At 43.0% G+C, this 14,535-nt stretch overlaps 1 protein-coding gene across 2 annotated transcripts in view; it reads left to right on the top strand.

Annotated features, from left to right (window-relative positions):
• Nucleotides 1-14,228, top strand: part of lgals8b (galectin 8b) — a 31,345-nt gene extending 17,117 nt beyond the window's left edge. For both annotated transcript variants that reach the window (XM_060934706.1, XM_060934705.1), the window contains exons 6-8: nucleotides 23-111; nucleotides 3,547-3,712; nucleotides 13,217-14,228. In XM_060934706.1, the coding sequence (XP_060790689.1) occupies nucleotides 23-111; nucleotides 3,547-3,712; nucleotides 13,217-13,366 (405 nt within the window). In that variant the 3' untranslated portion in view covers nucleotides 13,367-14,228. The remainder of the gene's footprint in view (nucleotides 1-22; nucleotides 112-3,546; nucleotides 3,713-13,216) is intronic.
• Nucleotides 14,229-14,535: the final 307 nt, after the last annotated feature.

The following is a 14,535-nucleotide window of genomic DNA, read 5'->3' as shown; positions in this document are numbered from 1 at the left end:
TACGTTTTCTCTCCCCCACTAGAGTATACCCTACAGGGGCAGTATACTTAAAGGGCTGAGTCCTGGACAGCACATTACAGTCAAGGGCCGCGTCAGCTTATTTCCTCACAGGTACTTCAGCACTGCTCCTTTATTTTATTACTGGATACAACAGTCACATGATAACCAGGTGGTTCTTGAGTAATGGAATTGCATTCACAGCAAAATATGGTAACTTTTTTTTTTTTTTTTAATTACAGTACTCAAGATTATGGTATTAACCCTCTGGGGTCTGAGGGTATTTTCTGGCACTCGAATGATTTTGGCGTGCTCTGATTTTGTCAATTTCAACAAATCTAAGCAGTATTTTCAAAAGCATATGACTTTTTTGTATTCAGCACAAGTTCAGCTACAATAATATCTCTGTAGTCTGTATGTCATGATTAGTATAGGTAATCGCATGGGGCCGAGTAAAATTAAGGATTAATTTCACGAGTGATTTCGCGACTCGGGCGATTTCAAAACTTTGAAATCACAAGTGAAATTGATCCTTAATTTTACGAGGAACCGTACGATTACTTGTTTATAATGTATAGGGCCAAATTCATACTTCGGAAGCCGTTCAAGGTCACGTTTTCTGAACCAATCAGGGCGCGAGACTATCTTGCACGTTTGAATCAGTTTCTAAAGCGTCTTTCATCATGACACGGCGACACGACACGAGGATTTTGAAAGTGGTTCACAAAATTTTATTGGAATGTCTTTACAAAATCCATTTTGTTGACACAATTTGCTAATTTTTGTAACCGTAACCAAGCAACGAACTAGCCAATAGCATTTCAGAAATACGTCCCCGTGTTAAGGAAAAAAGCCGTCCTTGATTGACCAATCAGAATTGAGTAATTTGGCCCTGTGTATTATAATACTTAAAAAAAAAAAAAAAAACAGATAAATGAAGATGTTGTAAAAAGCAGTTTTAGAACTGTGTTGGAACGTGTGGGAAAAAAAAAACCATGACCTTACCCATTGTGCTTACTTATTGCCCGTTATGCCTCCTGGCATTTTGGGCAGCAACGAAGGATCTCGACTCCTGGCGATTTTGGGCCATCTTTTGGACGCTTCTCCAGGTCAGATTCATGGTTCGCGTCTCCTCCTCCACAATTCAATGCCAGGTGGTTTTGGGTCTTCCTCTTTTTCTTCTACCTTCTGGTGTCCAATGCAGGGCTACTCTAGGGATGCTGTTTGGCTCTCTTCTCATGACATGCCAGTTCCAGCGCCGTCTCATTATGATATTCTCCATGCTCTCTATCTGGCATCTATCGAATAGCTCTTGATTTAGATATGGTTTTAGGCCAAAAAATCCTGCATATTTTCCTCAGATTTTTTTGTGTGGAAGACTGACAGTTGGTTGAGGTCATTGGCAGTCATCCTCCAGCATTCTGATCCATATTGAAGAGTGGACAGGACGCAGCTCTGATGCAGCTTAATTTTGGTCTCGGTGCTGTACTGTTGAGATCTCCATACACTGTTGAACATTTTGAAAGCATTCCTAGGCTTGTTGATTCAATTCTTGATGTCATTATGTGCACCACCATCATATCTAACTGTGCTCCCAAGATAAGTGAATTCCTCTGTTGTTGTAAGATTAAATCCATTCACTTGGGTTGGTAAGGGGTTTGGGATGTTAAGTGTCATAACTTCTGATTTATTGTGAGGCCATCCTGTTGTGCAAAGGAGCTCAGGTGGGATTTTTCTCTTGCATGTGCTTGAAAGTCGAACCGTTTTGGTCACTTGAGGTGATTCTGTTCAGTCTGAGGAATGGATCGAGCACAAAAACTTAAATCTGCTCCATTGATTTCGACAATTAACTGGCCATCAAAAAATTTATGTCCTATTGTTTTGGGATAAAGGGTTGGCAGTGGGAGGGGCATTCAGTGAGAAGTTTAAAAAATTTCCATTCATTCAATGAGAAGAGTGAAACCCCCTCCAACTGCCAACTCTTAATCCCATCAGGTCAAGTCCCAATGGGTAAGGTCATGTTTGTCACAACACCTTCATTTATCTGGTGTCTGACTTTATTTTGGGGCGGCGCGGTGGTGTAGTGGTTAGCACTGTCGCCTCACAGCAAGAAGATCCTGGGTTCGAGCCCAGCCGCCGGCGAGGGTGGAGTTTGCATGTTCTCCCGGGTGTTCCGGTTTCCCCACAATCCAAAGACATGCAGGTTAGGCTCATTGGTGGCTTTAAATTGACCGTAGGTGTGAATGTGAGTGTGAATGGTTGTGTGTCTATGTGTCAGCCCTGTGATGATCTGGCAACTTGTCCAGGGTGTACCCCGCCCATAGTCAGCTGGGATAGGCTCCAGCTCGCCCGTGACCCTGCACAGGATAAGCGGCTACAGGTAATGGATGGATGGACTTTATTTTGGTATTTGACTCTTAAGTCTGTCTTGAAATGAACTCTTGTACTATATTTTACTCAGTTCAGAGCCACAACCAACTCTGTTACACAATTACTCTAACTTTGAGCTCAAAATCGAGCAAAATTAACTATTTTTGAGGAAAATAGTTTTAACTCTGGAAAAACCGCTCAGTCATTTTTTCCTGTGTATGCACTACAGCGCACACGTATCAACCGATCTGCTCATAATAAACAGGAGAAATATTTACGTTTGCTTGAGTTGATCTTGGGCTGGATCGAGTCGAAGTAAAACAAAAAACAAGGACCGCTCATCAGTGAAACAGTTCTCAAGATTGAATTGAATCGCTGTCCTGAATCATCCGCAGCACCTAAAATCCGAGTGCCATCTCGAAACAAGTTTTACCTCCAAATAGCCTGGACTTTGTCTGACAGATTTTATCCTGTTTACGGTGGGCGTTCCCACCACGAAAGAGAAACCAATCGAAAGTGAAAGAGTGAACGTGATTATCATGCCGTTACCATGTGAACAGTCTTTTATGAATGTGTAAATGTGAACTCGGCGCTCCGACTCCGGTGTGACTGAGGAAGGTGACAAGTTTTATGTTTCATCTAATTTAGGTCATTTAAAAACTATAATATTATTTGGCAGTGGGCACACAGGAAAGTGTAAATTATAAAGTTTGTCAATATGTTTATCATGCTTGTATGATAAACTCGAAGATATTCCACTCAATACATGACCTGCTCATTCGAAACCTCTCGAGCTTTGCCAGCGAAGCTCTCGACCCCAAAGGGCTAAATAAATATTTCTCACTGTATGAGGTATCTTTTGATCCTAAAAAAGCGTAGAAAAATCGGCTGTGTTTAACTCTGAACGCAAAATCTTTCATGAGGAATAAAAACTCAGGAATGGAATTACGTCAGGAAAAACTGAACTTGAAATTCAAACCGAGGTTTCTCTGAAGCAACGTCGCTGTAATTGGTGTGGTGGTGATTTTTTTTTTTAAATATGGTTTTCAGTACATTTTGCCTTGGATTCCATACTTTAGCAATATCGCCGAGCTGACAAGTTAAGGCAATCTTAATAATTTCATAATTTTGGCCTCTCTGCTGAAGAATTGTCCGACAGCATTTTCTTGTGTGTTGTAGCTTCTCTGTGAACCTGAGGTGCAGCGAGTCAAAAAACATCGCCCTACACCTGAACGCACGGATCAAATCGGGCACCTTGATCCGCAACTCTTTCTTGAGCGAGTCTTGGGGACCGGAGGAGATCGAGCTGTCGTACTTCCCGTTCACAGCTGGGAAATACTTTGAGGTACTTTGTATACGAGTGTGTACTGGGGCACTTCTGACCTTCACAGAACAGACTTTTATAGTAATGATTTCATTCAATAGTGGAATCACTTCAACACTTGTGTAATACAATATAGAGTCTTTCCTTACAGTAGGTACAGCATCTGAAAATCTGAGTTAAACATTTAATCTTATGTCTACTTGTGGCCTTGTGCTATAAAATCCTTCTGGTGATCTGGGAAAACAATTCGCATGGCGAAATCGACATTTTTCTACGATATACGTCTGTGAAGGTTCTCAGTCATCCAGGTCATCGTAAACCGTAGGTGCTAAAACGTCAAGATTTTCTAAGATATAGATTTCTGAAAACAGACTCTCCTTTGCATGCATCTCAAACTCATGTGATGTTATTCCAGTTTAATTTCTATCCATCCATTATCTGTAACCGCTTCTCCTATACAGGGTCGCAGGCAAGCTGGAGCCTATCCCAGCTGACTACGGGCGAAAGGCGGGGTACACCCTGGACAAGACGCCAGGTTATCGCAGGGCGACACACAGACAAACAACCATTCACACTCACATTCACACCTACGGTCAATTTAGAGTCACCAGTTAACCTAACCTGCATGTCTTTGGACTGTGGGGGAAACCGGAGCACCCGGAGGAAACCCACGCGGACACGGGGAGAACATGCAAACTCCGCACAGAAAGGCCCTCGCCGGTCACGGGGCTCGAACCCGGACCTTCTTGCTGTGAGGCGACGGTGCTAACCACTACACCACCGTGCCGCCCAGTTTAATTTCTAGTTACTCCCGTGACACAAGAGCATTGTGGGTATTTTAACAGCCGGTATCTAATCCAGTAACAGAGTTAATTAGGTTTATGTCCATTTTGCTCTGGTGTATAACATTTCAGTCAGTCAATCACACTTCGCCAAGACATGTTCAGGCAGACAAGTTCTACCACCGTGTTTGTTAAACTGCCGCATACTTCTTGGAATTTAGAAAATACGCTCACCGGCCACTTTAATAGGTTCTTGATTCTAAGATTCCTGTTCTTGGCTGCAGGAGTGGAACCCGATGCGGTCTTCTGTTCTGCTGTTGCATGCTGAGATGCTTTTCTGCTCACCACGGTTGTAAAGAGTTGCTATATCCTTCCTGGCCCAAAAAAAAAAAAAAAAAAAAAAGATCGGATCAATCTGGCCATTTTCCTCTGACCTCTTATCAACAAGGCGTTTGCTTCCACCCATAGAACTCGCTTGCTCAGTGTTTTTTGTTTTTCGCACCATTCTGTGTAAACTCTAGAGACCGTTGTGTGTGAAAACCCCAGGAGATCAGCAGTTTCTGAAACACTCAAACCAGTCCATCTGGCTCAAACCAACACCCATGACGTGAAAGAAAGCCAGTCACACTTTGAGATCACAATTTTTCCCATTCTGATGTGTGAACATTAACTGAAGCTCTTGATGTGTAGCTGTCAAGGGATCGGCTGATTATAGAACTGCGTAAAACAGCAGGTGGATGTTCCTCATAAAGTGGCCGGTGAGTGTATTTGTTAGGCAGCCACGGTGACATCCGACAGGATTTTCCGAGACCATCTACCATATCATACAAGATAAAAGATAGACAGGTTTCTATTGAAAGCAATTTCTAGCTACCTCATCTCATAATTTATCAGTTTAGGATGACAAATGCTTCTTTGGAGACATGTGAAGCCACATCGTATTTTAAAACCGCAATATCTTAAGGTAGATGAGCACCAAGGAGTGGAGAGGAAGACAGTTGAACTGAAGATGACAGGGACTGATGATAATGACGCTTGGATTGTTACGCCACTGATTTTCAAAAACCCAAGTCAAAGAAAATAATATTACTCCGTAAGTTCATGACCACGCCTTTTAAAGGAATAATACCACTTTTTTTATCCTAACCTCGATCTGCAGCATATGTACGATCTCCTACAGTGGGGAAAAAAATATTGTTACGGTTAGTATGAATTATTTTGCTGAATTTTGTCATCAACCTTACCTTCAAGGTCAAAAGCACTTTCGTTCAACACTAATGGTAATGATACAACCATAGGTGCTAAAGAAGGCTGTAGCATACCCTCCGAAAGATAGTGGACTTGACTGATGGTTTTCAATATTTATTTCCATAAACCACTTCCATAAAACGGGCGGCACGGTGGTGTAGTGGTTAGCGCTGTCACCTCACAGCAAGAAGGTCCTGGGTTCGAGCCCCATGGCCGGCGAGGGCCTTTCTGTGCGGAGTTTGCATGTTCTCCCCGTGTCCGCGTGGGTTTCCTCCGGGTGCTCCGGTTTCCCCCACAGTCCAAAGACATGCAGGTTAGGTTAACTGGTGACTCTAAATTGAGCGTAGGTGTGAATGTGAGTGTGAATGGTTGTCTGTGTCTATGTGTCAGCCCTGTGATGACCTGGCGACTTGTCCAGGGTGTACCCCGCCTTTCGCCCGTAGTCAGCTGGGATAGGCTCCAGCTTGCCTGTGACCCTGTAGAAGGATAAAGCAGCTAGAGATAATGAGATGAGATGAATTCCATAAAACCAACGTGAGAACTTGTGCCTCCTCGGTGGGTTGCTATAAAACATTCATCCTCCGTCGCTTTGTTATTAAATTACCATTACTGCTTTATTGCCTCATTTTCCTTTGTTTATCTTGAACCTTTACTGTTTTTACCGTTAGCTAGTTCATTCCGTGATCAAGTCCCCTTTTTTTTTATACCACAAAAACTCAATGCAGTAAGGAAACAGGAAGTCAATTAGCGGTCTTCAAAATAAAAGCTTATTATAACTTTAAGCTCCAAAACAGGCAGTATAGACCCCTTTCACATGACGTCACCGCGCCGCGAGATTTTGTTAGGCGCCATATTGGAAGACCAAGTACATGCACTCACAATATAAAACAAAGTACGAGCGAGAGTAAAGTGACACGATGGCTGATAATTCTGGTTATGTGAGTACATTACCAGCTGCAGAAAGGGCACGGTATGTGGAGAAACTGGCTGTGATTGATGGGTTTGACCCATATGATAAGACTCGCGGCAAGGGAGAATGGAAACATAAGGAGGACCGGACACCAATTCTGCCATCTGTTTGCTACCCAGACATTGTAAACTATTTGTTGTTTACACCCAGTGCCTACACTCAGTGTTCGAACTATGCCGATATTTTCAGGGGGTCCCTTTTTTTCCCGTGGGGGTGTGCGCTTGTCTCGGAGTGCGGATCTCCAAACACATGAGAAGCCTCTCTTACGCACATATCACGTGGACTCCACACACTCATCGCGTCTGAAGTCATAACTCATCAGGGGAAATCGTGTCCGCATTGGCATGTTCAAAAAACAACCTCGCGTCAACAATGATACCACACGCAAGGAAAAAAAAAACCAGTCAGGCTACTCAACAACCAACCTGGCAGCAGCGAGCAAGCCCCAAACCATCCTAAATTATTATTATTAAATTGTAGAAGTCTGGGAGGCTTGCTCCTCATACAGTTATCAACTTGAGGCCAATTTAGCATGTTTTAAATCTGAATTTCTTGCGTTTGCTTACTTCAAAGTGTCCGGAGATCATGCACAGACTTATCCACAGTTTTTTGCCAAGTCTCACACATGTTTCTTTCAAGTCTACTGTTGGGCCAATAAATCATAAATAAAACAGCTCAGATTTGTTTAAGTCGTTTGCCACTCCACTTTATTCTCGTGGGTTCACATACCGCTGCCGTTATTTCCTCCTAATCACGAGTTTGTTGGTCTTCCAAAATGGCGCAGGGTCTGTTTACTTCCGGTTTCGGGTGACGTCAGTGAAAGGGGTCTATACATATAAAAACAGATGAATTACATTTTCTTATAATAAACTCAAATCATAAAATATATGTATATACAAAATCCTATTTAAAATAACTATTCGTTTTTAAGATTTAACCTTACGAACAATACAAGCTGCCTTCAAGTAGACAAAATGAGAGACAGCAATCATAAAATCAAAGAGGTTTGCTAAAGAAGGCAACTGGACTTGCTTGAAACCCTTGAAGATGTTTCACCTCCCATCTGAAAGGCTTCTTCAGTTCTGTCTGACTAGTGAGGAGTTCCAGGTATTTATCCTCTAGTGGACCAAAAGCAACCCTAAGGAAAGTCGTTGAGGTCACATGGGTCGTTGACCCTCTCGGTCATCCTGTAGGGTCGCCGGGTGTGAACGGTGTTAGCAGCCTTGTTGGTCGTTGAGTCTTTCTGCCATCATGTGAGTCACTGAAGTCAGCCGAGTCTTGGTGTGGATGTGTATTCAGTTTTCTGAGAAGTGTACGACGGACTGCATTGTAGGTGGCTGATAAATGGTGTCTCAGACCACCTCCTCTGACGGTTGTTCCAGGTTTATGATGAAGATGGCTTCTTTGACTCCTCAATAATAATTGCGATTCATTTATAAATTTTGATTCGCAATTCATTGTCGCGTGATATATCATTACGTGCCAACTGAAATGACCGATTATCCCGCTGTCTCATGTCACACAAGACAGGATGAGTTCCCTGTTGAGTTTTCTTTAGCACCTACGGTTTACGATGACCTGGATGACCGAGAACCTTCACAGACGTAACGATACAACACTCGCAGATAATAACAAAGGCAGGCAATTTGAGAACATTGAATAAAATTACATTAAGAATAGCTTATGTAAAAGTACTTTATATAACAAGCCATCGTTATTTGGCTTGCATGTGAGACAGAACCTGGGAACACATTTTCACTCTTTATCATGCTGACTTACATAACATCAGTTGTTCAGAAACGTTTGGTGATTCATGATGGAGGAAAACAAAACAAAATCCGCCTTTGTATGATACTTGAGTGAGTAAAACAGGATGAAAATAGGCAATACATTTCCTGAAAACGGCTGAGAAGAAGCGACGACCTGAGAACTGTCCAAGTAATTAATAATAATACGTGGATACTGTAGATTTGTACCCAAGAATTGCTGCTGCTGTAATCATAAAAACTGCCCTGTGCTCATCCCAGGCCTCTTATTACGGTAACAGTCTGCTCATACCGAACATCCTTTCAACACACTCAACAGGCTTTCACTGCAGTTTTGCACAAAATACACAACTCCGAATGGGCCGTCTTTCCACTGAACCATGCGATACAATTAAAGCTGGGTTTTCTCCTTTTGCGATAGATATTTCACGATGGATCTCCAAGACCTGAGTGTTTGAACAGTGATTTTCATTAGTGATCGTGTTCCTCGTCATGTCACGTGACTTAAACGTGAAAAATGTTTCCAATCGCTTTGTTTCATCATCTGAAAACCACCTCGTGCGAGTGTCAACTTTTTTGCGATATTTCTTTTTTTCCAAAATTCATGTTTCCATTACTTGTTTTTTAATTCACAATTACAAATTGCACATTAAGCAGGTTAATGGAGACCTGCCTACTCCGTACTGTTTGCTTTTAGTCTTCTATAACTATACTGCATACTGTAATATTGAGGTATTTCACTCACGTGACCAAGTCATGTGATGCTGCCATTTTGGACGGCACGGCTCGAATCAGTTTGAATGCGAGGAAGGCGACAAACGAAAAACATAAAAGAAAAAGGAGTGAGATGCAGAAAACACCTTCACTATCCAGCGACGTAGGGCATTTACAGGGCGAGCAGAGGGAGAGGTATTTGCAAAAATTGAGGTTAGCAGGCTTAGAGAACGACGTTTACCTGCTTCCACCAGGATTGTTCACTGACGTACGGAAGTACACGAAGCCCTCGTCTTTACCTGACTTCGGCCCACATGATCTGTATACCTATGTCGTTAAAAACCCATCGCCATACACAGGTATTGATTTGAAAGCGTATACGAGTTTGGATGCCTACAAATATTTTGTGTCAGGCTGGGTAACATGTCTAGATCAGTGGGTCGTCCCTGGAGCTGGTGGTCGCCATCTGATTACAGCTAAGGTTTGTTCACATTTTCATTTACTTTCGGTCCTCAGGATAAACAAAATGTTATTAAATGTCATTGAAATAACTTCTTAGTCTGTTGAGACATGGCCCGTTATAAATTTGCTGTTACCAGGCAATGACCAAGAACTGTATTATTAGGGTCGGTGTCTGTGTTGTAGCAGTGTATTAGCAACTAGCTGTTAGCACTAGCTAATGTCAACAACATCGTAGCTGGTATGTTACTGTAGCAATGTTTACGTTCAGTCATTTGGATGACTGTTAAAACCTTTCAGTCTCAAGTTTTTCCTTTACTGGATTTACTAGTTTACTGAGCTAGCGCGCTCGGCCAAGCCGGGAGCCATCGCGCGCTCGCCGGCCAAGCCGGGAGCCATCGCGCGCTCTCCGGCCAAGCCGGGAGCCATCGCGCGCTCTCCGGCCAAGCCGGGAGCCATCGCGCGCTCTCCGGCCAAGCCGGGAGCCATCGCGCGCTCTCCGGACAAGCCGGGAGCCATCGCGCGCTCTCCGGACAAGCCGGGAGCCATCGCGCGCTCTCCGGACAAGCCGGGAGCCATCGCGCGCTCTCCGGACAAGCCGGGAGCCATCGCGCGCTCGCCGGACAAGCCGGGAGCCATCGCGCGCTCTCCGGACAAGCCGGGAGCCATCGCGCGCTCTCCGGACAAGCCGGGAGCCATCGCGCGCTCTCCGGACAAGCCGGGAGCCATCGCGCGCTCGCCGGCCAAGCCGGGAGCCATCGCGCGCTCGCCGGCCAAGCCGGGAGCCATCGCGCGCTAGCTCAGTAAACTAATAAATCCAGTAAAGGAAAAACTTGAGACTGAAAGGTTTTAACAGTCATCCAAATGACTGAACGTAAATATTGCTACAGTAACATACTAGCTACTGTTGTTGACATTAGCTAGCTTGCCGTCCAAAATGGTGGACACCGGGGCGTCATGTGACCCTGTGACGTCAGGTGAAATACCTCAATAGGCATGTAACGGTTCACTCAATTCACGATTCAATTTTCCCACAATATTTTTTGAAAAAAAATATTAAATGAAAATTTTACCACCAAAACAAGAGTGCTCTGAGAGCACAATATCCCCCGCTGACAACTATATCTATGCTGTAAGGCCATAACTCTGGTAAAATGCGACTGAAGTGAACGAAATTGCAATACGCGTCTTACCGACATATAATAAAGAATCCTGTCAAGTTTTGTGAAATTCTTCCAAAAATTGTGAGAGGAGTTGATTTCAGAAGGTGAGTGCCCTTCCTAGGACGAACAGACGGACATCGCCATGACATAATCCCCTTTCGGGCCTTTTGGCCAGCAGGGGATTTAAAAAAAATTATTTTCCTATTCTTTATCAACTTAAAGTGCTGATGACACGAACATGACTCTATGCAATTTCTTAAACTATACAACATGGCAAACATGTTAGATTTCTGTTATAATTACGTGAAAAGAAGCTGTTGTTACGCGAATATCCAACTTTTAATTGCACAGCGCAAGAAAACTGGGTCCGTGGCTCGCGGCCGTGTTGTGACGTCAGCGGAAGAACACGCTGCGGTTGACTGGCTGTTCTACTCTGGTTCTACTCAATGGAAATGGCGCATGAAAACGCCGGTGAACTCTCTAGTGCTAGCTCTTCCTCTTCTGGGAGTCTAGAATTGTGTTGATCTCTTCCGAATAGAATCTATGATAGCCTACCCTCTTTACCCTTTGCCTCTCGTTGCTAGGCAGCAGTTACATGAAAGCCGTAAGCTTTCACAAGCAAATACATGACTGATATCACGCCGACTTTATGATTACATTTATGATTATCATGTAGAATCTATAGCTCTACGTACCTTTATCTTATGTCGTTTCACAACACATGTTCTGACAGGAGGACTGTCTTTGGATCCGGCGTAGCTACTAGTAGACCCCCTCCGGAATACTGGCGGTGTTGCCAGATTGGGAGGTTTCCCGCCCAGTTGGGCGGTTTCAAGTGCATTTTGGTGGGTTTTGAACATATATTTTGGGCTGGAAAACGTCAGCAGTATCTGTTGCCAGATACTGCTGATGTTTTCCAGCCCAAAATATGTTCAAAACCCACCAAAATGCACTTGAAACCGCCCAACTGGGCGGGAAACCTCCCAATTTGGCAACACTGTGTAGGCACTGCTGATGGTAGCAGCACACGTTTGTGCTGAACTGAACACCCAAGAGATTCTTTTAAGCTGGGAAGGGTGTCAAAACAATCCAAATCGAAGTGTTCAGAGCACAGGACGGATGTTGGTGAGGGCTCCCACTTGTCACGAGTGCGCCTGACTTGCTTCACCCACTTCGCATGCAGCTCGGGATCTCTGGGAAACTTGAATAAACTTACCCCATCCTTGTGGGTTTTGGAGCAAAAGCCGGCAACACAACGCGAAGGCATAATAACATACATACATATATATAATAATGATAAACTGAACACCTGTCGCATCAACAACAAACTGGTAAGTGAGGAGGAAGGTTCTTTCGCTGACGTCATATAGCTCCTCCTCCTCTTTCGTCTCCTGGGTGCTGCAGCCTCGTCAAATTTGCCCAAATAGCCGCGTTTTTTATCATAACTTGTAAAATAGGCGCCTTCGTGAATTAATATATGGATCATCGGGAATTACTTTTTATGTTATAAAACATCGCCAAAGATGTCAAAAACGCGTCATCAGCACTTTAAATATTCCTTTTCTTCAGTTAAAAAAAAAAAACCTTTGATTCATTTTCTTAATAACCAACAGTAAGTATTTACCCACATTTGTAAAGGTCGGAGTAAAATATCAACCTATTAACTAAAATATTCTTTTTATTAAAAATGTAAAGTTAATAACAAATAGGCCTTTTCTTAAACTTTTATGAACATCTCTACTATCTCCAATTTTTCATCTTTTCGGCAGTCTGTAAAAAGAGAGCTCAGATTTCTTTTTAAATCTGTTTGTACAGTCAACAGCTCTTTTCCATTTTAGATCTGGGTTACTTCTGCCGAGGGTGAAGTCATGTGTATTGCTGTATGTTATTGTCCCCTTTCGCTGTCTAAACAACAGATGACGCATCATGATGGTAATTGCGATTCATTTTTTGATTCAAGACATCAAATTTGTATCGCAATTCATCGTTGCATGATATATCGTTACATGCCTACTGCAATGACCAATTATATCCCAGTGTCTCATGTCACACAGGAGAGGACGAGTTCCCTGTTGAGTCTGGTTCCTCATGACGGCTCAGGGCACTTTTCCTCGCCTCATCCTCCAGCTTGCTCGTTAGGGATCTAAATATAAATCTACATCCTGAAGTGATTTCCTTGGTGATTTGTATAAAGCCCAGTTTGAATCTAGCCAAACAGGATGTTATTAAAATTATTCCACGGTATTTTATTGCTCTGGCTTCTAAAATTGTGTCAGGTTTGTGTAATGATTTCTGGGACTCCACCAAGGGCATATTAAAACAGGTTTAAATCAGTTACTAGATATTGAACCGTTCACCATCACAGATTTGATTCTCCACGGTCTTGAGCACATTAACGCACCTGTTCTTGTCCGTGTCTTCAGATCATCATCCTGTGCCAGAATCACCAGTTTAAAATAGCTGTGAATGGAGAGCATCTGCTGGAGTTCAGACACCGAGTGCAGGACCTGAGCTCCATCACCCAGCTGGAGGTCCTCGGAGACCTGGACTTGCAGGACATTAAGCTCTGGTGACTCTCAGACCAGTAACAGCACACATGCTCACTTAAGCGCTTTTAAAAAACAAACAAACAGCCAATTAACGAATACACAGCTGTGTCACTGACCGAGAACGCCCAATGCACACCACTGCATGTGAAGAAAGGGCTGCGTTTCCAAAACATATGAGACCTGGATCCATAGAACTTTTTCCATAGCGTAGCAATTAGCTAATAGAATTTTATATTATAGATATAAAAAACACACACAATCAGCGGCTGCTTACTCGCCTTAATGACAAACGTATTTAAAAAAAATCAGGGTACATTTTACGAGATGAAACGGTGTGAAAAACATGCACAGAGGATTTACTGCTCACTCACGAAGCTGTTATCTGGATGAGCGAAGACGTTCTGGAAGGCAGAGTCAGTTATTTTTATTTAAAGCTTTAAAGTGACACAGCGGTTCAGATGAATCGCTACACTCAACTCCAGAATTGTTGGCACCCTTCATAAAAATGAACAAAAACAGATCATATGACTAACGTGCCTAAAAAATTATATATAAGCAAGAAGGATTGTACTTCTAGAAAACAAAATGTATGTAGCAGTCTTCAGTGGGTCCATGGATTTTGTTCAATAACTGGATGCAACACCTCGAATAATTGTCATCAGAATTATACAGACATGGAGCCGAACCGGAGACGATTGAAAAACATGATGCGAACGGACTGCACTCGCGCACAATAAGAGATAATTATGCAGTTTTACACCCGTCATGTTTGGTTAAAGTGGAGGACTGTATAGCAAAGAGTACAAATGTATTGTTACGGAGTAACTGGTGTTATAATTAATGTGCTTTATACTTATGTATTTAATAAAGCATGTAATAAACACTACAGTGACCTGACAAGGCTTTATTCAGAGTTGGAAGCTTCAGTTGCTCAAATCACACTCGAGGACGTGCGTACGGTAACCTAAGATGATTTTCTTGCTTCTGATTCACATTTTGTAAATTACCTGCCTGCAGTTCAGGCCTGTGAGGTTGCCCAATATGCCCGTCTCTACTTTTTAAGGCCCACCTGTTCATATTTGTAACGAGTTGGCACCCATTTAAAAAAAAAAAAAAGATCCCCAATTATTTTGGCTTATCTATTCTTTCTTACTTAAGCCAGTATCTTACTGGGCTGCAATTGCGATAAAAGA

This window comes from Neoarius graeffei, chromosome 11, assembly GCF_027579695.1.
Source record: "Neoarius graeffei isolate fNeoGra1 chromosome 11, fNeoGra1.pri, whole genome shotgun sequence".
Lineage (NCBI taxonomy): Eukaryota > Metazoa > Chordata > Actinopteri > Siluriformes > Ariidae > Neoarius > Neoarius graeffei.
Note: the sequence above shows the minus strand (reverse complement) of the source record. Positions and strands in the feature narration are given on the sequence as shown.